This window comes from Myodes glareolus, chromosome 7 (genome assembly GCF_982192425.1).
Source record: "Myodes glareolus chromosome 7, mMyoGla1.1, whole genome shotgun sequence".
NCBI lineage: Eukaryota > Metazoa > Chordata > Mammalia > Rodentia > Cricetidae > Myodes > Myodes glareolus.
Window position 1 is genome coordinate 87881929 of NC_142032.1, and position 24778 is coordinate 87906706.

At 44.3% G+C, this 24778-nt stretch overlaps 1 protein-coding gene across 2 annotated transcripts in view; it reads right to left on the reverse strand.

Moving 5' to 3' along the window:
* Positions 1-766: 766 nt before the first annotated feature.
* The window catches only part of Nucb2 (nucleobindin 2), a 35439-nt gene continuing 11427 nt past the window's right edge, over positions 767-24778 (reverse strand). Inside the window, exons 3-14 of one of the 2 annotated variants that reach the window (XM_087908538.1) lie at positions 16576-16719; positions 15823-15930; positions 13689-13815; positions 13360-13463; positions 12044-12229; positions 11768-11858; positions 10974-11032; positions 10789-10881; positions 6922-7011; positions 2860-3030; positions 1322-1403; positions 767-902 (exon numbers count right to left, since the gene is read on the reverse strand). In XM_087908538.1, the coding sequence (XP_087764664.1) occupies positions 895-902; positions 1322-1403; positions 2860-3030; positions 6922-7011; positions 10789-10881; positions 10974-11032; positions 11768-11858; positions 12044-12229; positions 13360-13463; positions 13689-13815; positions 15823-15930; positions 16576-16719 (1263 nt within the window). In that variant the 3' untranslated portion in view covers positions 767-894. Of the gene's footprint in view, positions 903-1313; positions 1404-2859; positions 3031-6921; positions 7012-10788; positions 10882-10973; positions 11033-11767; positions 11859-12043; positions 12230-13359; positions 13464-13688; positions 13816-15822; positions 15931-16575; positions 16720-24778 lie in introns of those variants that run through there. The other variant, XM_087908539.1, reaches the window with a different exon arrangement.

Genomic DNA, 24778 nt, shown 5'->3' on the forward strand with positions numbered 1-24778 from the left:
AGGAGCACCATGTGACCTGCATGTGACCTGCAGTCGTAGGACACAGACCAAGGCTGCCAGCCAAGTAGGACATCCTTCCTAACATCCATCCAGGTGTGGTCCTGAGCACATGAAGACAGTGAAGATATGGAAGATGTAAATCCAAACACTGCTGAGTTCTTCTGAAAAATTCCTCAAGTTTCTTTTCCTGCCCTTCCCCACTGCCACGACAGACAGAGAGTGAAGTGGTTTGAGGATAAAATCATCACTGAGGGCTGCAGAGTAGGAAAGTGGAGGCTTCCACACTACTGCGAGATTTCCTTAGAGAAAGAGCCAGACTTCCTGTCTACTCTAAACCATTGTTGGCTTTCTGTTACACGGAAGGTCAGAAGGCAAGCACATGAATAAAGAAGCTCTGATGTGGGGGCAGACGCTACTCAACAGTAGCCTTCTAGAGGGTGGGGTGCTAAAAATAGGTTGAAGTCACCAGAAACACTGGGGAAGACGGCTTTGGGAATACCCATGAATATCAAAGAAGGGTTTGCTGAGGAGGAGGAAAAGCACCCCTGAAAGCAGACCACCCTCAGAGTGACAGCAGGCTGTCCTCCAGCCACAGCAGAGCTCTCTCACCTACCTAAGGACAGGGTCATCAAACTATGGGATGTGGCCCTTGACCCACTAACAAATGGGAAAACAATGGGAGGAGTGGCTGAGTGGTTTTGTCCTGGTTCTGGTAGATTTCGATCCTTAAATATCCGCGTGAAAAAATAAAAAATTGTGTTCTCACTTTCAAGGTCTCTTTCTTTATTCCAAATGTGCTTTAAAGTATTTATTGAGTGGAGATTAAAGACAGGATGTTGAAAGATGAAACAGAAGTGGACAGTTCTCTTCCAAGTTCTGGCAGACGGCAGGACTTTATGTGTCTGTTCAAAAGAAGTATGCTTACATTTTAAACATGTCTTCCTTTATTCCCAATGTTCTTTTACTCAAAGATACATAATTTAACTTTTTAAAAGTATGGTTAACTCATCACAGATTACAAATTATAAACATGTTCTCTAGTAAGATCAATATAAATAATCATAAAGAATTACAAATAATTTTTAATAAATCACTGCACCATAACTATGGACATCTAATTATGTGGCATTTGAAAAATATTCACTCATGAAAAGTTTGGAAAACTTTTCATATTTTCTTTAATGTAGATTTCTCTATTTCTTTAAATATATAGAATACAACATGAATTTTAATCATCTGAAGATAGACTGTATTTAAAATGGAAATGGTTATCAATTTATAATGGTTTATTTCCCTAAACAAATAATGGAAAATTACATACGTGGCCTAAACTCCAGTTCTCCTGCTGGTCCTGACGGAGCGATCCCTTGTTGAAATTTCTTCTGTTCCAACTGCTGTACAGCCTGGTGAGAGGGAAATACTGACTGAAACCTTGACAAGATTTACAATTATCTAGAAGATAAAATTCTGGGCATGTGTTTTGAGGAAGTTTCGGGATTGAGGTAAGTGATGTGAGAAAACAACACTCTCAGTGTGAGCATTACCGTTCTATGGACTGGGGTCTTGGACTGTATAAAAAGGAGAAAGCAAGAGAAGTCCCCCACATCCATTTGTCTTTGCTTCCTGACTTTGAATACAATGTCGCCGGCAGCCTCATATCGCTGCCCGCCATTCCTTCCAGCCATGACAGACTGCAACCTCAAACCGTGAGCCAAAACAAACCCTTCCTGTACATCAGTTCTGCCTGGAATTTATCACTGAGACAGAGGAAGTAACTAATAAACAGAATGTTTATCCCCTGAGTGATGCTTAGGGGGCCCAGATGAATTTTTATCCTGCCACAATCTTATTTATCCTGAAGACAAGGCATGGTAGATCAGAAGTTTCCCTCAGGTGGGCTGGCAAAACTGGTTCCATCCAAGGTGGCTGCTGGACTATGCCAGTCTCTAACTTCATTACCGGGCAATATGTAGGCTAAAGGACACACCTCCCAGTGCCAGGACAGTTGGCAAGAGTCATGGAAGGAATGGTAACAGAACAAAAGAAGGCAGTGCCTGGATTTCTGGGAAATCAATACCTATACCCAGAAAGGACACAGACATCCTTTTGTTAGCCCACACCCTCCTCATCTCTTTCACTCTTATCTCTACTCTTCCAACAGCCAAGGATGAGGAGGCTGGTTTATGAGTCTGCCTCGTTTTGTTTTTCCTGCTCTTGGCAAAGATAAGTCACCTTCACTGCTCAGTTGGTGTGACATTTTCTCATGGATTCCACAACTCCAAAACAGAAATTGTAACAAAGCCAGTTTTAAAACATGGTAAAATTTAAAATATGACAGCTTAATGACATATTACCAAAGCACAAGCTTAGCTTGGTGTTCTGTAGTACGCCTATAATTTCGGTACTACGGAGGCTGAGGCAGGAGGATTAGGAGTTCCAGGCCAGCCCTGGCTACAAGAGACTTTGTCTCAAAAAATGAAATGAACAATCAATCAAACAAAAAAATCCACAGACTTTCAGCCAAGCATCTAACATTTGGTTTTTAGTTCTTGTTATTATTGTCACACTGGGGACCAAGCCCAGGGTCACACACAGGCTAAGAACATTCTCCACCTCCGGGCTATACCTCCAGCCCCTAACTTGAGCTTGTTTGTTTTTATTTGAAATAGGTTTCACTCTGTGATACAACTTGGTGGTTGGACTCAAGCAATCCTCCTGTCTGAGTAGCTTGGACCACGTACATCACATCTAAGGGTCCCTGACATCCCCTGAAAGCCACATCTCATCTGCTAACACTCAAGTTTCTGAGCCTCATGCAGCCCATGAGCGTCTCTGCAAACCGCACCCCTCCGTGTCTACCTGATGGTACTCCTGCTTCTGAGCCTCAAGGTGGTCATGCTGGCGTTGCAGCTCCTCCTTCTGCTTCTGCAGCTCATCCGCCTTCTTCTTTAGCTCGTTTTCTTGCATAGCAATAATGTTCTCATATTCTTTTAGCTCTTCCTCAGTGAATAACTGTTGCTGACCCAGTGTCTAAAAGAAAGGGAAGTAAATAATAGTGCCAGAAACAAAGGAACGTCACAGCTCAGCTTTAAAATTCTAGAATTGTTGGAGAGATGGTTCAGCAGTTAGGAAGCCTGGTCTGCTCTTCCAGAGGACCCAGGTTCAATTCCCAGCACCCACACGGTAGTTCACAACTGTCTGTAACTCCAGCCCCAAGGGATTCAACACCCTCACACAATGACACCAGTGTGCATAAAAATAAAAATAAATAAATCATAAAAATTTTAAATACTAGAACCATCATCTTACAAAATAGTATATATAATATACTTTTGGCAAAATAAGAAAAAAATATATTAACAAGGCAAGGTGGTTCATCCCTGTAATGGGCTCCAGCTCAAAGTCAGCTCAAACTAAATAGTGAATTCTAGTTCAGCCTGGTCCACAAAATGAGATCCTCTCAAAATAAAAAACAAACAAATGAAAAGGATTCCTGCCCAGATTAGTGATGAGACTTCCAAAACTTCCTGGACTAATATAGTGAGTGGGTGGGTGAGTGAGTGGATGGGTGAGTGGGTGAGTGAGTGAGTGAGTGAGTGTGTGGGTGGGTGAGTGAGTGAGTGAGTGTGTGGGTGGGTGAGTGAGTGAGTGAGTGGATGGGTGAGTGGGTGAGTGGGTGGGTGAGTGGGTGAGTGAGTGAGTGAGTGAGTGGGTGGGTGAGTGAGTGAGTGAGTGGGTGAGTGAATGGGTGGGTGAGTGGATGAGTGAGTGGGTGGGTGGGTGGGTGAGTGAGAGGATGGGTGAGTGGGTGAGCGAGTGGGTGGGTGAGTAGATGGGTGAGTGGGTGGGTGAGTGAGTGGGTGGGTGAGTGAGTGGGTGGGTGGGTGGGTGAGAGGGTGGGTGAGTGAGTGAGTGGATGAGTGAGTGGGTGGATGAGTGGGTGGGTGGGTGAGTGAGTGGGTGGGTGAGTGGATGGGTGAGTGGGTGGGTGGGTGGGTGAGTGAGAGGATGGGTGAGTGGGTGAGCGAGTGGGTGGGTGAGTAGATGGGTGAGTGGGTGGGTGAGTGAGTGGGTGGGTAAGTAGATGGGTGGGTGAGAGGGTGGGTGAGTGAATGAGTGGATGAGTGAGTGGGTGGGTGAGTGGGTGGGTAGGTGAGTGAGTGGGTGGGTGAGTGAGTGGGTAGGTGAGTGAGTGGGTGGGTGGGTGAGTGAGTAAGTGAGTGAGTGAGTGGATGGGTGAGTGGGTGAGTGAGTGGATGGGTGAGTGAGTGGGTGGGTGAGTGAGTGGGTAGGTTAGTGAGTGGGTGAGTGAGTGGGTGAGTGAATGAGTGGATGGGTGAGTGAGTGGGTGAGTGGGTGAGTGGGTAAGTGACTGGGTGGATGAGTGAGTGGATGAATGGGTGAGTGAGTGAGTGAGTTAATGAGTGGATGGGTGAGTGGGTAAGTGAGTGGGTGGGTGAGTGACTGAGTGAGTGGGTGGGTGGGTGAGTGGGTAGGTGGGTGGGTGGGTGAGTGAGTGGGTGGGTGGGTGAGTGAGTAAGTGGGTGGGTGGGTGGGTGAGTGGGTGGGTGAGTAAGTGGGTGGGTGGGTGGGTGAGTAAGTGGGTAGGTGAGTGGGTGAGTGAGTGGGTGGGTGAGTGGGTGAGTGAGTGGGTGAGTGAGGCAGAAAGGAATGACAGAAGAGAGGGGGAAGAAGAAATGTTATATTAGTTATACTAGTGATTTCCTTTTAACTAATTTTTCATTACATTTTAAATATTTATTTTATATGTATGTGCCTGTGTGACTGAGTATAATCATGTGTACCATGTGTATGTCTGGTACCAACAGAGGCCAGAAGAGGGTGTTGGATGCTCTGGAACTGAAGTTGGAAGTCACCTTGTGCATGCTGGAAACCCAGGCAAGGTCCTCTGCAAGAGCAGCCAATGTTCTTAACCCCTGAGCCATCTCTCCAGCTCCTGTTTATACTTTTTAAAATTGTTTCTTCTCTGGTTTTCTGGAGACAGACTCACACAGTCCAGAAAGGCTTCAAACTTGCTATGTGTCTGAAGATGACACCTTGAACACTGATTCTCCTGCCTCCACCTTGTACATGCTGAGAGGATAGGCATAGACGACCATACCTGGGCTATGTGCTTCATTACATTTTTTGTGTTACTGGGGACTGAACAGAGGCAGGACCCTGTACATGACCATGGGGTGTTCTACCACTGAGTTATACTCCCAGCTTCCTTTTTTTTTTTTTTACCACCACTACCCTTTTTTTCACTTTCTATTTTGACAAGGTTTTACTAACTTGCCCGGGCTGGCCCTGAACTCACTCTGTAGCTCAGACTGGTCTTGAACTTAGAGCCATGTTCCTGCCTCAGTCTCTGGAGAGTACCTGGGCTAACAGATTTGCATTACTGGTTGAGCTTCTATAGATAGGTAGAGAGACAGCATGCATAGTGTGGGGAGGAGGCAATGCATAGGCCAGAGAAGTCATGGGTGTCCTGTTCCATCTCTTCCACTTTTATTCCTCGAAGACAGAGCCTTTCACTGAACTTGAAGTCAGTCTGGTGGTACGGGAAGTCCTTCTAGATATGTGTTGCTTTTATTGGTTAATGAATAAAGCTGCTTTGGCTAATGGCTTAATAGAGTAAAGCCAGGCAGGCTGGAAACCTAAATTGAATGCTGGGGAAAAGAAGTTGGAGTCAGTGAGAAGCCATGTAGCAGCCAGAGGAGAAAGATGCAAGCTGCCAGTGAGACCCTTGACGATAGGTCCAAGAGCCTTGTAATAAAATATAAAATAATAGGAATGGGTTAATTTAAGATGTAAGAGTTAGCTAGCAATATGCTTAAGTGATTGGCCAAGCAGTGATTTAATTAATACAGCTTCTGTGTGATTATTTCGGGTCTGGGAAGCCAGGAACGGATGAGCAGTCTCCGACTACAGTCCAGCAGACAGAAAGTCCTAGCAATTCTCCTAGCTCTGCCCCCATCCCACCGCAGCAGCAGTTACAGGTGTGATCATGCCTGACTTTGTACACAGATAATGGCGACTTAAACTACAGTTCTCACACTTGCATAGGAAGCATTCTTATCCTCTGAGCCATCTCCCCAGGCCCCAGTTTCTTTCATAATAAAAATAAAATATTGGAAGACAGGTCTAGGGGCTGATACCTGCCATCACAGCACTCAGGAGACTGAGGCAGGAAGGTTACTTCAAATGTAAGGTTGAGGCACAGTGTTAGAAGATAAAAACCCAGCGGTGCCTGCCTGTAACACCTCCCGACAACACACGGGAGGTGAGGCAGGAGGATCAGCTGAAGGCTGTCCTTGGCTACACAACACATTGCCTCCAACAAGAATAACCAAAATGGATCTGCAGACACAGCTCAGTGGGTCCTTTAATTTATTTTTAAAATATCTCTGTTTTAAACTTTCAGTGATGTTAGTTTATATGTAGCAAATGTACACTTTTAAAACGATTTCTAATCTGAGGACTGGAGAGTTGACTCAGCAGTTAGGAGCACTGGCTGTTCTTAGAAAGGACCCAGGTTTGGTTCTAGCACCCCGCATGGTAGCTCACAATGGCCTATCACTTCAGTTCCTGGTGACTGGACACCCCCTTTCCCTTCTTCAAGCATAGGCGTGCACACAGTGTACATATATACATGCAGGAACTTAGACATACACATAAAACAGAAATAAATAAACTACCTTTAAAAAAATATTTCTAATTTTATGCACTGTGATCATAAAGATAAATTGCTAGAAAGTTTTCCAATGAGACAAGGAACCATTACTTTATAGTGACATTATGTAGAACATTAACCCTGTAAGGTTACACATACGAATCATGAGGAATGGCAGCTAAAGGCAGGACACAGTGGTGCAGTGCCTCCAGAACCACCTGCCCCTCTAAAGCTGGTCCTGTTACCTCCCAGTTGTCTGGCTCCAAGAACTCTTTCTTCTCTGTAGCTCTCAAGAATTCTTCTAGAGTCACCAATCGGTCTTTGTTGCTATCAATCTGATTAAAGGAAAATACAAAAGCAATATAAGCAAATCTTTGTTTAGGTACAAATATCCCAAAAGATGCCACCTTGGAGATATTCACCAGTTAGGACTAGGTGAACATACACAAAGATGAGAGGGGACAATGAAGAAATGCACTCCATTTTATGGAATCAAGAAACACACATCTTCCTCTTCTTTATACTTAAAACTTGGAAATACAAGCTATCAGTCACCTGATATGCTCAAGACCAACACAGCAAGTCAGCGATCTGGCTGGTTATGCTGTTAGGACCAAAGCCTTCACCACAGTAAACACAAATCCAGCTAGACCCAAGTGCTTAGACAAGAAAAATCGCCACTCCAGAGTTCCTATGGCCAAGAATAAAGCAGGCAAGGCTAAGAGGCTCAACTTACCGCTTTCTGAAAGGGTACACTTTCCAAAATGGGGTCTCGGCGAATATACACCTAGCTATAAAGATCAATTTGGCCTGAAGTGGTTCTTCTGTCTCGGCCTATCAAGTGCTGAGAATAGAGGCATGTGTGGTGGTTTGAATACAAACGCCTCCCACAGGCTTACACAGTCATAGCGCTATTTGAAGATTAGGAGGTGTGGCCTTGTTGGAGGAAGTATGAGGGGATGGGTAGGGGCTGTGAGGCTTTGAGGTTTCAAAAGTCCAAGCCAGGCCCAGTGTCTCACTGTCTCTACCTGCAGATTATAGTTCTCAGCTCCTCCTCCTGCACCCTGCCTGCCATAAGGGTCACCATGCTCCCTGCCAGGATGGTACTGGATTAAGCCTCTGAAACAGTAAGTAAGCCCCCAGCTAAACGCTTTCTTTTATAAGAACTGTTCTTGCTGTGGTGTCTCGTCTCAGTAACAGAATGATGACTAAGACGGCACATGCCGCCACACCTGGTAAACCAAAGCCGAAGTCAACGGCCTCTCCAAGGCCTCTTCTTCAGTGTACAGTTCTTGGTAAACTCAGTTACAAGGGTGAACTTTAATGACAATGAAATTTGTTTGACACTGAGTCTATAGACCGGGCCTCCGTTGGCAGTCCATACTAACCTCCACTCTACAGGGGCCCCAGTTCAGCACGGAAAGAGCAGACATTCCCGCCGGAACCACTGAAGTCAAGGGCTAGAAGGATGGCTCAGAAAATAAGAGCACTCGCTGTTCCCGAAGAAGATCGGAGTTCAATTCCCAGAACCCACTTAGCGGTTCAGGCCCGGGCACTGTCACATTCAGACTGGAGGAGGGATGGGTAGAGGATTCCAAAGACTTGAAGAGTCTGAACTGTATCAGAGTGTCAAAACTATGCGGCACGGACTAGGACAGCAGCGCCCTGACAAGATGGACTAATGGGGATGGAGGAGGTCACAGCAAAATTAGCACAGGCTGTGGAGAAAATGAAAGGAGACAAAAGGGGGAGGAGGGAGGACAAGACTCTGGGAACAGGCTGGCTGTGGAAGAAGAGAAAGGCAGCGAGGCTAAGGGCTGGGTTGGTTCCCAGGGTGGAAAAAAGGAGATCACGTCTGCCCTCTAGAGGGAGTGATCCAGCAGAGAGATGAAACCTGGCCCAGGGAAACAAAGGGAGTCAGCAGCATGAAGAATGTCCTTAAAGAGAGACCAGGACTCCGAGCACATGAAGGAGAGGGCCTTCAACAGGCGCAGTAGCCATGATTGCCCACGGATCAAATGCAAAATGTACAGTCAGAGTGACTAAAAGTTTTGGTAGCGAAAGATCAAATTTCTCTTGGTTGCCCCTATCTTTGTAGGATACTGAAAGAAAGGGCAGAGGAAGAGGAGCATCTTGAGGCTTTAAGGAGAGCCCAGGCTATGTGAGAGCTGGATGCTGGAACGGAGACACTAGTGGACCAGGGATTAGAATTGCCAGGCAGAGAGCCCGCTAGTGACCTGGGTTCAGAGCGGGGATCGAGTCTCCAGCCAGTGAGTCTCCAGCCACAGCACGTGTCTCTGCTGCAGGGCTGGGGGGGTGGGGGAAATGCAGCAGGTCACACACTAGATCAAACACTGTGCTGAGGCCATTGTCCTTCCACTCACATCTGTCAGTTACTTAGCGGCATGGGTCACTCTGTTCCTGGAGACCCACGTCAAGGGAGAAAGGACAACTCACTGGACCAGCAAAGGTGATAAAGAATCAGCTGTTCTAAAAGACAGAAATTGAAATTTCAGTCTCTGTGATGGCTTGTGCTTGCCATTTCTGCTCTGTCCTACGTGTTCTACATCTCTGCCTCCAGCTCAGCATGTGTTCCTGAAACAGCCTGTGAGAGGCACCCACCGTCTCCTCACTGACCAGCTTCAGCCAGTGGGGTGTGAGCAGACATGAGGCTTGGGATGGCTGGGCATGAGTCTTACACGTTCCATGAAAGGGTCTCGAGTTGGTTATGTCCCTTATTTTATCCAGTGAGAGAATGTTCCCGCAGCCTGGTAATGGCTACACCAAAAAGTCAGGCCATGCTAGCCACAAGCTTGGCTGAGTTAGCACTTCCTTCCCCTAACCTTGAAATTTATGGAAGGTAAACAAGATGTTAATATTTGTTGTGCTAATTATTGAGGTAACAGAACTTGGGAATCTTCTTAGTGTGGGCTGAGTACCCCTTATCCAAAATGTGTGGGACCAGAAGTGGTTTTAGAGTTTGGATATCTAAAAGGAAATTTTGAGATATGTTGTGGCATTTCATTTGCATTTTAATAAATAAAGCTTGCCTGAGGATCAGAAAAGTAAAACAGTCACACTGGCCAGCCTTACAGACCAGGCAGCAATGACACACACCTTTAATCCCAGTAACCGCACTAGTTTGCCATAGAAACCAGGTGGTAGTGGTGCACACCCTTAATCCCAGCCCTAGAGAGGAATAGAAAATGAGAAGAGACAGTTCCCAGACACAGTCTCATTCTGAGATTCCGGGAGGCAGGATCGCCATTTTGGACTGAGGTAGAGATAAGAACCAGTGGCTGGCTGTTTTGCTTTTCTGACCTTCAGGTTGAACCCAAATATCTGTCTCTGGATTTGTGCTAAAGTGATATTTGCACATACATAATGACATTTCTTGGGGTTGGGACCCCCAAACAAAATTGATTTATGGTTCATATATACAACTTACACATACAGCCTAAAGGCAACTTTATACAATTTTATAAGTAATTTGATGCATGAAACATAAAAATTCATAGTACAGGCCTTCCTACATCTTGTATCTTTGTCGGTGATCAGAAAGTGTGAAATTTTGGAGCATTTTAGATTGCTGACTAGGGCTTTTCAACCCATAAAAGTTTATGTAGGTTTTAAAAATGTTACTATAAAACATCTTTGCTTTTCCTGCCCCAAAATGTTTATTGCTGATATACAGTAGTATCATAATCCTGGAAAATATTTTAAAGTGGTTACTAGTTATTTTGTTAAAGAAATCCAGTCTAGTATTCTAGTCACAAATACAAAACCCAATTAAACACCTATGATGGGGGTGGGAGAGACGGTTCAACAGTTAAAAGCATTTGCTGCTGTTACAGGGGACCCAGGTTCAATACCCAGCACCCACATTGTCTCTCATAATTGTCTGTAACTCCAGTTCCAGATTAGGCATCTTCTTCAGGCCTTCTCAGGCACCAGGCATGTACACATATACATATAGACAAGCACTCGCACATAAAGATAAGTAAATATAAAAAAATACCAACTGGGTATTGATTCTTCCATCTTATGATAGGAATTAATGCAAGAACTTGGTGAATGACAGAAGCAACACACACCCTAGCCTTAAAGCATACCTCATTCATGACATGTTCTCTCATCCTAAGCCTTTCCTCCTCCATTTCTATCATATCGTCCTCTGCATTTCGGGGGTCATACACTTTCTCCAGCTGAGAACAGAAAATGTGAAAACCAGCATGAAGGAAGAGGAGATGAGGGAGGGGAACGAGGCAGGTGGGACTGAGGGCGTAACCGCCATTACCTCTCTGGTGAACAGCGCTTCTAACTCTTGTTCATCCAGGAATCCATCGTTGTTGACATCTAAGGTTCAATAGTTACAAATGCAAGAGCAGATTTGAATCCTTTAGAAATAGACACTTAAACCACAACTACAACGGTCTGCAAGAGTAGTGCTGATGTGAAGCCACCATCAGCTTCAGGCAGGGCTTCGCCTTTTCCACTAGGCCTCCGATCAGACCAAGGGACAATTCTACGTTTACAATTCATAATCATATTTAGAAAAGTACATATCTATTTCTTTCCAGAGAGACAAAGCAGTTTCTATAAGACTAAGAGTAGTTTTTTAAAAAACAAAATAGCATAGTCTTGCTATGTAGCCCTGACTGGCCTGGTATTTACTATATAGTCCAGGATAGCCTAACATATGCAGCGATCCTCCTGCCTCAGCCTCCCAAATGCTGAGATTACAGGTGTCACTACCAAATAACGTTAGCAAAGTTTTAATTCTGCCATGTAAAGCTTGTTAGAGAAAACCTAACCGGCCACAGAAGCAGCTCCAGCTTACAGAGAGCTCTGGAGTGAGTCACACGACAATTCAATAGCAAAGGCAAGCAAAAAGATACGGCTAAGATCTAAAATATCGTCTATTGAGATCAGCTAAAAGACTATTAACAATTTCATCTGAAGGAAAATGTCCAAACATGACTATTGGTAGAACTTGACAGCAAACCATCACAGCGATCAATAACGAGGAAATCAAATACAGACTTTTCAAACAGCAGATATAAATATCAATATTTGTATCAAATCTGTTACCATGTAATTTGAAAAATGTCTTGGGGTCAAAGTCATTAGGGTCCAATCCATCAGCCTCTTCCCAAACCTCTTTTAGTTGATCTTTGCTTCCCTGTGAACCAATTTTAAGAAATTGCTCAAAACAAATTATAATCTACGTATAGAGATTCAAAAAAAATATGTCTGAGGAACTTTTCAGAATTAAGACTCGAGAATTATGTGCTAAACTTAGGATAAAATTCGGCTACAAAGCATTCACTTCATCTAGATACGAGTTCCACAAATCACGGTCCTTACAGGATGATTGACTTTGGGGTGGTCTTCATGCTTCCTCTTCATTTCCTCAAACTTGGATTCCTCCTCTTTCCTCCTTTCCTCATCCAGAGTTTTTAGGTACTCTCTGCGCTCATGTTCCTTCATCATCTCATACTTCTTAAACTCCTCGTGCCGCGTGCGGTCATACTGCTCCAGGTCTGCGGTGGCCTAGGTCACAACACATTCAAATCAGCATGCTGGGGGAGTGCAAATGGTCGTTCCTGTCTCTTCCTCTCACAGGCACGTGTGTAGGGTGCCTGCGAGTGTGTGTGTGTGTGTGTGTGTGTGTGTGTGTGTGCACCCACGTGGGGGGGGGGCATTTGTGTGCAGGAGTGTGTGGAGGTGCATGCTGGAGGCTTCCTTCACTGTTGTCCACCTCGTTCAGTGAGGCAGGGTCTCACAGCTGAGCCCAGAGCTGCCTCTCTAGAACAATGAGACAGCTCTAAGACATTGTGCTCTCTAACAGATGTCGGATAGGAGAGCAGAGCAAACAAGTATTGAACTATCCAAAACAAGCAAAATATAAACTGACTTCAGAAAGAAAGAAGTAGGCCAAACATGGACGTGACATGAAATGACAAGTGGTTGACAGCGATTTCACTAAATTTCATAACCACCAACTAAATGTCAAGTTTGTTAGTTCCTCTCATAACTAATACAATAGGTCCCCAAACTCTCATTGAAAGCCCCCAGGGCTAGACAGATGTGGCAGCCCATACCAGTATTCCCAGCATTCCCTAACATGTATGAAATCCTGAGTTACACTCTTAGCACCACACACAAATATAATATATAGTAATACAATAATTATATAAGAATAATAAATATTATATAAATATATCATATAAAATAAATATACTAGTAATATACTATTTAAGGGATTTTTCAAATTTTAGGACCTAGGGAGTAAGGCCAAATGGAGATGGAGGGAGAGACTTGAGTCACACTTCCCCATGCCAAGAAATACCAGGAAAAAGCTGGCAAAGGAAACTGATTCCACAGAACCTTCATAGGCAGGACTTCCTTACTAAGTACAAATAAAAACTATAGATACCATTGTGAGTGGCCAATTCAAGCCTTGTTCAGAGTTGGCAGCATTTTGGATTTGGGGACATGGATGAGCGAAGTACACCCATGATGGTAACATTATCTGTAGTGAGAAAGCTTAAGCCACCGTCCTTTACAGATGCATGTTCTCCAGAGCCCACAGAAGCTGTGGTCCTGCCCCGCTGAGTTTACCTGTCAAATGACAGGTCCTCAAGGGAACACCAAGATCCCACTTGGGGGCACACCCTCACCGCTTTGATTAGCATATCCAAATCTCTGGATTCAAACGTGTCAGGATTCTGGTGGTTCAGGTGTTCAAACTGCTTCAGCAGAATGTGGTGATTCATGCCAGTGTCTGCAAAAGCATGAGAAAAGAGCAAATATCAGTCTCAGAGGGCATCGAACCTTAACCTCTGGCCTCTATGCATAAGCACACATGAGTGTGCACACACTCCTCATGCACACACATGAATACATACATACCACACAGATAGAGAAGAACATGCTATAGGTACTATATGTAAACCAAGCCTCAACAAGCAAGTACTGGAAGCACCCTCCCCATCTGTCCAGAACCTACCTTGAAGGGAATCCAGTTTAGCTTTGATAAGCATTCTCAGCCTTCCTACTTCTTGCCTCTTCAGTTCATCGAGTTTTGTCCTCACATGGTGACTTACTAGGTCCAGCTCTTTGCTCAGCCTCCCGCTCTGTCAACAAAATAAATAAATTAGTTTTATCTAGTATATTCCATTTGAGACCTGACATAACAGAGTTAAAATAGCATTGCAGGAACTGGAGTCACGGCTCAGCAGTTAAGAGCACAGGCAGCTCTTCCAACAGACCCACATGGCAGCTCACAACCATCGGAACCTCCAGATCCAGAGGACCCAACACTTTATCTGATGTCTGCAGACGCTGTGTAAGCATGACGCACAGATACACACAAGCAGAACACTCACACATTAAAAGCAAAAGCAGGGCTGGAGAGATGGCTCAGAGGTTAGGAGCACTGGCTGCTCTAACAGAGGTCCTGAGTTCAATTCCCAGCAACCACATGGTAACTCATCTATAATGAGTTATTATTATAGGTATGTATTATAGTATGTATAGATGATACTATAGGTATCATCTATAATGATATCTGGTGTCCTCTTCTGGTGTGTGTGCATGCGCAGGCATGCAGGTTAAATCAATAAATAAATGAATATCTTTAGATAATTTTTAAAAATAAATAAATAAAAACGAAAATCTTAGGTTAGTAGTAGTTTGGCTAACTTGGATATTTTCGACATTATAAAAGCATTCCTCTCAAAAGTCTCATTTCAGCTGGGATGACTCCTTCCTAGAACCCCAGCACTTGAAACGTGGGGGCAGGAGGATCAGGAGTTCAAAGGCTTTAGCTACACAGTGAGCTTGAGATCAGCCTGGATTACCTGAAACCCTGCCTTAAAAGACAGAAACAAACTATTCCTTCTAAGTAGTTCTTTTAAAATCAAAAAGCAGAGTGGGCATGTGACCCAACAATTCCATCCCAGGACTCACTGAGAGGCTGAAACATGTTAACACAGAAACTTAAGCATCACTGTTCCCAGCAGCATTACTCAGACTAACCAAAATCAGCAGAAATCACCCAAATGCCTTCCCAACTGATGAACAGTTAAAACCTACAACAGCCCTTCCTCAGTTCAGCCCCTAGATAAGGGATTATTTCCAGAACTCACACACACATTGAAATCCATGGTTCATAAATCCTTTATACATAACAGAATAGTGTCCTATATAACCTGTGCAACTGTACATTTTCACTATGACCAGGACATCATACATAACGGTATCTTAGGAAAGAGGCAAATGGTTGCCCCGGCTATAGTAACATAAGATACAGCTCATTACCTTATCTGCTAATATGGAACTGAAAAAGACTCAGGCCCTGACCTGCTCCTCAGCTTAGAACAACGCCCTGCTGTGTTCAGGACATGATCCAAGCCACTGCACTTGCTCCTGGCCATTTGGCCCATGAATCCAACACCATTATCTGGCCACTCATGGCCTCTATTTCTAAGTCCAGAGTGTTTCCTATACATGGCATGAATCACAGCCTTTGCATGTTGGGCTCATACACCCTCCAGCCCCTCCCTCTTCCTTCTACAGGTTAGCTCTGACATAATATCTGCTGGGCTCATATACCACCCAGCCCCTCCCTCTTCCTTCTACAGTTTAGCTCTGACATAATCTCTGCTAGGCTCATACACCCTCCAGCCCCTCCCTCTTCCTTCTACAGGTTAGCTCCGACATAATCTCTGCTGGGCTCATACACCCTCCAGCCCCTCCCTCTTCCTTCTACAGGTTAGCTCTGACATAATATCTGCTGGGCTCATATACCACCCAGCCCCTCCCTCTTCCTTCTACAGGTTAGCTCTGACATAATATCTGCTGGGCTCATATACCACCCAGCCCCTCCCTCTTCCTTCTACAGGTTAGCTCTGACATAATATCTGCTGGGCTCATACACCACCCAGCCCCTCCCTCTTCCTTCTACAGTTTAGCTCCGACATAATCTCTGCTGGGAAGGATGCCTTCCTGCCTTTTCCCACTGCTTCATACAGGCCACCCGTCTGTCTTCTACCCCTCTGACACACAAGAGCCCAGATCCACCCTCTGATCTACCTCTCAGTGTGAGTTTTCTGCCACGCCCGCAGCTGAGTTCCACTCACCCTTATTTCGTCTATGTCTGCTTTCTGGAGCTTCTCTCTGAAATGCTGATCTGTCTCCAGGACGTCAATCACTTGCTTGAGGTATTCATCATAATAAAGCCCAGTGTCCTTCGGATCAGAAACAGTCACGGTTCAGAAGGTTGGCCTTGATCTGAACAGAAAGACTGGCATCTTGAAAAGCAACTTCTAGAAAAATGGCACCATGACAGAACGTCCTCTGACAGTTTCAGTGGTCAGGAAGTGTTCTAAATTAGGACCAATATCACAGCTTATAATAAAATAAGTGTAAATGTCCCTTGCGGTCTAGCAAGTGAAGGTTTAAGGCTGGGAATGTAGCTAAGGGGTAGAGTGCTTGCCTAGAAGGTACAGGCTCCAGGTTCCATTCCCACTACTGAAAAACAACAACACAGTGGTGTGGATAAATTTCTGGGGGGGGGGAATAGTTTCTCCCCATGATCATCCCTCCCTCTTTCGAAAATAACAGTATTTCTCTTTTTGGATGATTATTGCCACATTAAAAATTAAAAATGATTAATTCTTCTACATACCAACTACACTAATAGCAGTGGCCAGTGTTAGATCACCTGGTTCCTGCCCGGTACCCTTCAGAAACAGTTGCTCAATATGGGATTCTACGCACAGTCAACATCAGCAATACTTCACAGAATTCCACCTGCAAGTCAGTTAGCAGCAATCCTCATACTCCATTACCATAGAATTCTTCTAGTTATTCTGATCCACCCATGCACTTACGGGAGGTTCTATCTTTGCGCTTTCCACGGGCTCAGTGTTGTGTACTTTGGTCTTATCTATATCTATAGGCACGGCTTCCAGAGCGGTAAACACGCACGGAACCAGGAGGAAACAGTACTGCAGCTGGATGATCTTCCACCGCATCTGAAATGAAGACATCATTACTGCAAAGTCCTGGAAGGATGCTACAAGGCTGTGACATGTATTCCCGGTGCCAGAGCCACCTCATTCAGACACTCATTCCCAAGAGGCCAAATGGGAAAAAAAAAAACTCTAGGAAATGAGGTGAAAATAAATTTTAAAAATTGATGCTTACAATCAATCACCAAAGAAAATCAGGGGAGAGCTTGGTGTGTTGGCATGGGTCTATCAACCTAGTACTCTGGTGGCTGAAGCAGGACTGTATGTTCCAGGCCAGCATTACTTGGTAAGACCCTGTCTCAAAATAGACAGAACCTGGTGTGGTGGTGCATAGTTATAATCAGAGGCAGAAAGGAAAGTAAGGGAGAAATTTTTTTTCAGACAAAATAAAAAACACAAGAAACAAAACTTTGACTTCTAAACTACATATATAAGGAAACATTTGAAAGTTAGACATGGTAGCTCACTCTTGTATCCCAGCATGATGGAAGCTGAGGCAGGAGGAGTGTCATGAGTTCAAGGCCAGCCTGGTCTACATAGTTTTAAGTTCCGGGCCACTCTGGGTACAGAGAAGCTGTATCAAAACATAAACAAAAGAAAGTAAACATTTAGACTATGGTGGGAATAAGGAATGAGGGTGACATGAGAGGGTGGGTAAGGGGGGAGAAAAGACGTAGACATGAGAGGGTAAAAGTAGAAGGGTGGTGGATATAAAACATTGCCTGTCTAATGTCATGTGAGGAATCGACACTGAAACCCTGTGCTTACACAGCTGTGACATAAAACCAAAAATGAGACTATCTGTGGAAAAGGGAAGGGGCAGTGGGGAGCACACAGAAACAAAATACAATGCACATTATGAAAATGTCATAATTAAACCCATTATTCTGTACACTAACTAAAAACGTGAAAGGAAAAAAGAAAGCAAGCTGAATGGTGATGGTGCACTCAGAAGTATGCAGATCTCTGAATTCGGGGTCAGCCTGGTCTACAGAGTGAGCTCCAGGTCAGCCAGGGTTACACAGAGAAATCCTGTCTCAGGGGGAAAAAAGAAAGAAGGAAGGAAGGAAGGGAGGGAGGGAGGGAGGGAGGGAGGGAGGAAGGGAGGGAGGGAAGAAGAAGGGAGGGAGGGAAGGAGGGAGGGAGGAAGGGAAGGGAGGGAGGGAGGGAGGGAGAAAAGGAAAGGAAAAGGAAAAAAAGCAGAAGAGGCAGGAAAAAGTTAATTACCAAATGCTCAATACAAGAGGCTACAGAAGTTGCTCAGTAGTTAAGAGAACTTGATGTTTTTCCAGGAGACCCAACTCAGTCCCTAGCACCCACATCAGATTGCTCACAGCTGTACAAAACTGTACAAAACTTCCGCAGGCATGCATGCGGTGTACAAATACACACAAGGAGATCCACACACATAAAATCAAAAACAAATAAATCTTTAAAAATAAATAAAGCAAAGGGCTGCAGAGCTGGTCAGCAGTTGAGAGCACTTGGCGATGTTCAGAGACATCTGACAGCTCACAGTCACCTGCAGCTCCAGTTCCAGAGGCTTTGGTGCCCTCTTTTGGCCTCTGTCAGTACAGCATGCAAATGTACAGACAAAGATAAAATATAAATACATAAGTATTAAAAATAAACAAACAACATTTTTTTAAAAATTGGAAAACCAGCCAGGCTGTCAAGATGGCCCAGTGGGTAAAGGCATTTATTAGCAAGGTTGACAGCCTGAGTCTGGTTCCTGGGACCCATACTGATAGCAGGAGAGAACTAAGCACTGAAAGCTGTCCTCTGGCCGCCACATATGTCCCATGATGCATATGCACACTCAGAGAATGAATGAATGAATCTAAAAAATAAAACAAAAACAAACACAAAAAACAGCCAGGCAATGATAGTGCATGCCTTTAATACCAGCACTCAGGAGGCAAATGTAGTAAGTTTGAGGCCAGCCTGGTCTAAGAGAGTTCCAGGACAGTCAGGGTTACCACAGAGAAACCTTGTCTCAAAACAAAACAAAACCATAAACAGACAATATCTGCTTTCAAATAAACAGGTCAATAAAATATCAAATAGGCCGGGTGTGGTGGCACACCCCTGTAATCAAAGAACTCAAGAAGTAGAGGCAGGAGGATTGCAGTAAGTTTGTGGCTAGACTAATCTACATACCAAGTTCCAGGCCAACCAGACTATATAGAAGAGACTGTTTCAAAAAGACAATAACAAAAAAGTGTGTGTCTATCAGGTAGGATGCTGAAGAGGTTTCTGTAGTGTAGTGATTAGTATGCTCAACTCTCACAAATAGGATGTCAGAGGCTAAAACAAAAGAGCAAAAGGTTTCAAATATTTTTGAATACTGTAGTTCAAGTTTTATTTCATTTTCATAACTATTCATAGCTCTAGGTCTCCTACAAGAATCAGAAATGATCACTATCTGACACTACACGAAGGCTTGTGTTAGGGGTCAGATCAAGAATAATGCTAAGAACATGCAAAGCATGGGGAATGGCGTACAGGAGACAGAAACGGAACACAGAAAGTCACAGAGCAGGGCTGAGACCTGAAGTGCCTGACGCCCAATTGGCAGGCGACCTGTGAGCAGCTCCTGGAAGAAATGCAAATTCCCAGGCCTATGCTGACCTTGTAAACCAGAGACCTGGGAAGGGCCCCACAATCTCTTTTATCAAGCCCTATAGCTAACTCTGAAGCAACAGAAACCACTGCCTTTCATCACATCGCCTTCATCTGCTCTACTGCTTAGAATGTTTATCTCCAAGGTAGTTGGGGGGCTGGGCAATAGAGCACTTGCCAAATATGCACAAGGCCCTGGGTTTCATCCCCTGCACTAGGGAAGGTGCAGCCTACTGATCCAAACGTAAGAGAAATTAAGTTAATACCTAACAGTAGGGTATAATCAAATTTAGGTCTATATTCTTCTTCATTTCCATTTTGGATGGGGTATGTGCACGTGGTGGCCAGAGACTTCACAAGCTGTCTACCTTGTTTTCTGAGACAAGGTTTCTCGTTGGGGCCGGGAGCTTGCTAGGTAGACTTAGCTGGCTAGGGATCTACTTGTCTTCACTGCCCCTTTTCTGTAATTACAAGCATTTGCCAGCAAGCCTGACTTTTTATGTAGGTTCTGGGAGTCAAACTCAAATCCTCATTCCTGTACAATGAACACTCTGCCAACTAAGCCATCTCCCCACTGCCCCTTTGGTTTACACTCCATTGCTAGCTGTGACACACCTAAGGTGTGTCATCGCAAACCAGCCACGGAACTTCTCTAACTTGGGGGGATTTCTCTAGACCTCACGATTCGTACTTATTGAGATAAGGGTCATGTGGACCAGGCTGGTCTCAAACTTTCTGTGTAACCAAGGATAACCTTGAATTCTTGGTCCTCCTGCCTCTTACAGGCCTGGACCACCACATCCAGTTCAACCTCAGTATTCTTTAAGTTTATAAATCCCACTATCAAATTAGTGGGTGTCGGAGGCTGTGGGAGTTGCAGCAGGTGATAGCTAGTGTCCAGATGTCAACCCACCAGAGGGATGATTCTCTGATGGAGGAGAATCCCATCGGGGCAAGGCCTATGGGACCACTGACTCAGGAAACCATTGCTCCTGTCTGTAACTTCACATGGGCAAAAGCAGCTATGATGTCTCCCCAGTACCTGCACCGTAGTATATGTAATCACCGTAGTATATAAGATTGCATCTCAATCTTTTGGGCACATATATCCCTGGGTGGTCAGGACGATGACTTCTCATTAAGCACTATAACTTTAATATATAGAAAATATACTAGGATATGTTTCATAACTAGATCTATTGTCCAACAAGGACTGTAAGACACTTAAAAGCCTGCTTTGCTCCTTCTACTTAGACAAACACAAGGAAACAACAATTTCTCCCCAATCTAAGACAAGCTACATATAACTAGCTCATTTTCACCTCAGAGCAAGTTCAAACTAGACTAAATGTCTCTGTCTATGGATCCTAAGTTAAAAACCATACAGATATGCACAGCGTCAGATTGGCAGATGTCTACCAAGGTTATTAACACAAAGCAACCTGAAAGAGCAGGGCCAATTCTTCGCTTGCCAAGTCTGACTGGTAAGACCCGAGTCTCTGTGCAGATCTCTCTGTCGCTTGTCTCACCGGGGCACCGTGACCCAGCCTCTGGTCACAGTCTTACACCTGGAACCTTGAAACCTTGTGTTGCCATGGTAAGTGGCTCGGCTCCTTATCATTTACCCAAGGCGTGTGCTATGACCAATGAGATGTAACTCGTATAATTTTTGTTTTCTTTTCACCTTAAGCCTCCTGGGGAAAAAAATGTATTCAAGCTAGGTGAACAGAGAAGCAGGGATAACTGGAACAGAGAACTGAAGGAAAGGAGAACTAGAAAGAATTAGAACACAGAAGAAAATCAGAGGACAGAAAAATAGACAGAAGAATAAAGAACATGTGTGAATTTATTCCACAGTCCCTCAGATAAAGAACTTTTAAGCTCAGTTTTGCTTCGCTGCGGACTTCTTCCTCAAACTCGGGAGGTGACTTTGAAGAGCTGGACTCTCAGGCTATTGTTAAGTGGATAAAGCAAAGGTCTTTACTGGCACCTAGTCAGAAATACCAATAAAATTGCTTGTACTCAAACCAACTGTACAAAACTGCTAGGTTCAACAGTTTATAAAAACCTTTAAATTAACCTCTACTTGAACAGGGCTTATGGAGCAAGCCTAACACTATCCTGGTAAAGCAAGAGGCTTGGGTACCAACGCTTGTACACAAAAGCCAACGGCAAGAGCAGCATAGGAGTTTCTATCTAGAGACAACTAGAAAAGAGGTAAATCCAAGAAAATGCCACACTCTGGAGACAGAGGCTCTGCCCTAACGCCTGCTTGCTTTGGGCGGACAAGAGTAATGCGCAGGCTGAGAAGGTGATGGGCCTGCTTTCATTCATTCTGGGTTCCGTTTTAGTTTGACACAGCTAAGACAACTCGTCATGACATGCCATTCAAAACCAGAGGCTATTTTGCTCTTTAGTCATTTTGAAAAGTCAAAGATTGAGATTTTTAAGGAGAATTCTGTGGTTTTAAAAATCAAATACAATAATAAATACAATCAAGAACAAAAAGGACATAGGTTATAAGGGTCAGTCCATGTAAAATGCCCCCAATAGGCAAATCCCGAGAGAAGAAAATTATCACTGCTTAGGGAGAGGGAAGCAGAAGTAAAGGCTACTGGGGAAAGGATTTATTTAGTGGGGAGGAAAATTTGTTAAGGCAGATCGAGGGGACAGCTGTACAACGTGAGAGCGCACTAACCAGCAGTCAACTGAACACTTGAAATCGAGACAGATCATAGCTCAGTATGGGGATACATGGAGGCTAGAGCAGAAAAACTGTTAGCCTGAGGTCAGTCCGGACTACACAGTGAACTCCAGATCAGTCTGAGCTACACAGTGAGATGGTGTGTGGGTGTCTGTGTGCATGTGTGCCTGTGTGTGTGCGCCTCTGTGCATGAGTGTGTGTGTGTGTGTATGTGTGTGTGTGTGTGTAAATTACATGATATAAAATCATTTCTCAATTTTACAAAAAGGGATACTGCAAAAAATTCAAGCTAAATGCTTTTCATGTGAAGAAAAGATAAAATTTGTAACCCACGCTTGGCATCTATACTAGCCATGCTTTATAATTTTGCATTGCCTAAATTTTACATTCTTAGCAATTTCATCTTTTGTTCTGTCAATAACAGAAAAAACATGATCTGCTTTCCTCATAATTATCTTGATGATTCTTTTTAATTTTTATTTAAGCATGAGGTTATATAAATTTAAGATTTTCTAGCCTTCTACTATTTGAGTGACTTTGTGCTTCGATTCACCTTAGGCCAATTTTACTTGAAACCAGCACTGCTAAACCAGTTTCATCCTATTTGTGTGCTAATAGATAAGCATGTACGTGTATGTACACACTGCTATGTACAGCTGACAACCTCTACCCCTTTTGTTGTTATTTATTGTGTCTGTTTGTGTGCATGTGCCACCATGAACGTGTGACGGTCACAGGACAGCTGCTAGGAGGCTGTTCTCACCTCCATTATGCGAGTACAATCATTGCCTTTTTTTTTTCAATTTTCTTCCAGATTTATTTATTTTATGAGTGTTGTTGCCTGCACGTACAGTTATGCACCACATCCACGTAGTGCCTGAGGAGCTCAGAAGAGGGAGCTGGATCCCCTGGAACTGGAGTTACAGACAATTGTGAGCTGCCATGTGGGTTCTGAGAACCAAACCTGGGTCCTCTGCAAGAGCAACAAGTGTTCTTAACCACTGAGCCATCTCTCCAGCCCCATTTGCCTTCTAATTCAAATATGTTCTGTTTAAATTGACTCAGATTACTGATTCTGTACTTAATGAACTTAATACATGATTCTTTAGCTTAATAACTTAGAAATCAGGAACTGTCTTTCAGTTAATTGAAACACGGGCTTTACTGCCTGAACGGCACACACTTTGTTACAGGCTTTCTTACTGGCACGATCTCAGACTTTTCACATTATTGCTATGCCTTGCTGGTCTGCTCAGTGCTGCATGCCTGTGACCATAGCACTCAGAAGGCTGAGGCAGAAGGACTTGAGAGGGTTTGAGGCCGTCCTGGGTCACAAACAAGAGGCTGCAGGCACAGTTCAATGGTGGAGTGCTTGCCTGGCACGCACAGAGCCCTAAACTCAATCTCCAGGACTACAAGGAAAAAAAGGGTTATAGTCTGGCATTCAAGTCTTCTTCTGTAAGCAGAGGAAATGAAGCAGCTGGGTGAGGCAAACACTGCTGTGAGAGGAACAACCTGACCTTCCCATTTGTGGGAACTAACTGCTTTACCAGACATCGGACAGGAAGCTAGTACACAAAGTCGTGTTACTCTACATTGTGAGACACAACAGAATTCCCTATGAGAAGCCTGAGCACAGTTGAGGGCAGCAGAAACTGACTTGACTACAGGCCCAAAGTGTTTTCCCAGGTGCTGGCTGATGTGACAGATGTGCCCATCACTAAGGCAAATGTCAAACTGTCAGCAGTGTCCTCCTAACATGGAGCAGATGTTTCATAGCTTCCCGTGTGTAACATAAGAAAAGGGCGGCTGAGAATAGAACTCAGTGGTAGAGTGTCTATCTAGCACATGTCAGGCAAGGGGCTGGATCCCAAAACTGCAGGATGAGGGGGCAAAGCTGCTATCAGTCAATGAGAAAGATTGACAGATTTCCGAAGCTCTCTCACATGCCTCAAAATAGTAACGCTGAACTGAGAAAGAGACTGGCATAGGAGAATGAGTTTTTGCTCTTTGAAACAAGGTCTTGCTATATAGCTCAGGCTGGCATCAAACTCATGGTGACCCTCCTACCTCAGCCTCCTAAATGTTGAGATTACAAGTATGTATCAGTGTACATAAATTTAAAAAATATTTTTAAATGTTTATTTATTGTTTGTTTGTTTGTAGGTAAGCTGATACAGACAACCAAGGATGACTTTGAACTTCTGGTCCTCCTGCCTCTACCTTCTGGAGTGCTAAGATTATAGATGTACACTAACATGTTCTGCTTATGCAGTAGTTGGGATTGACCCCACGGCTCTGAAGACGCTAGGCAAGCACACTGCTGACTGAGCCACGTCCCAGGCCATTTCCTCCGGTTCCTGCAGACTTGTTTAAGGGAATGCTCACTTTATCATCCCCTACAAGATATTTCAGCGATGACTATGAATATGTCCACAGTACAAGCTTCTTTTCGAGAACACTGAATCCAGTGGGTCCACATGCTGGGATGAACCCAGGGCTTCTTGTATCCAAGTAGGCACTCTACCCACTAAACGGCATCTCCAGTCCATGAATAGGTTTTTAGAGCACTCCACTGAAGGACTCTCAGAAAAATAACTGGCCAAAGGCGCTGATATTACATCTAAAACTACAGGGCAGTTTCCCAAAGTTGTTACAGTGTGCTCTTGTGGGAGAGGCAGCGACACAGCTAAGGAAGAGTGGCTGAACGCTGAAGAACCTGACCTAACCTGCCGA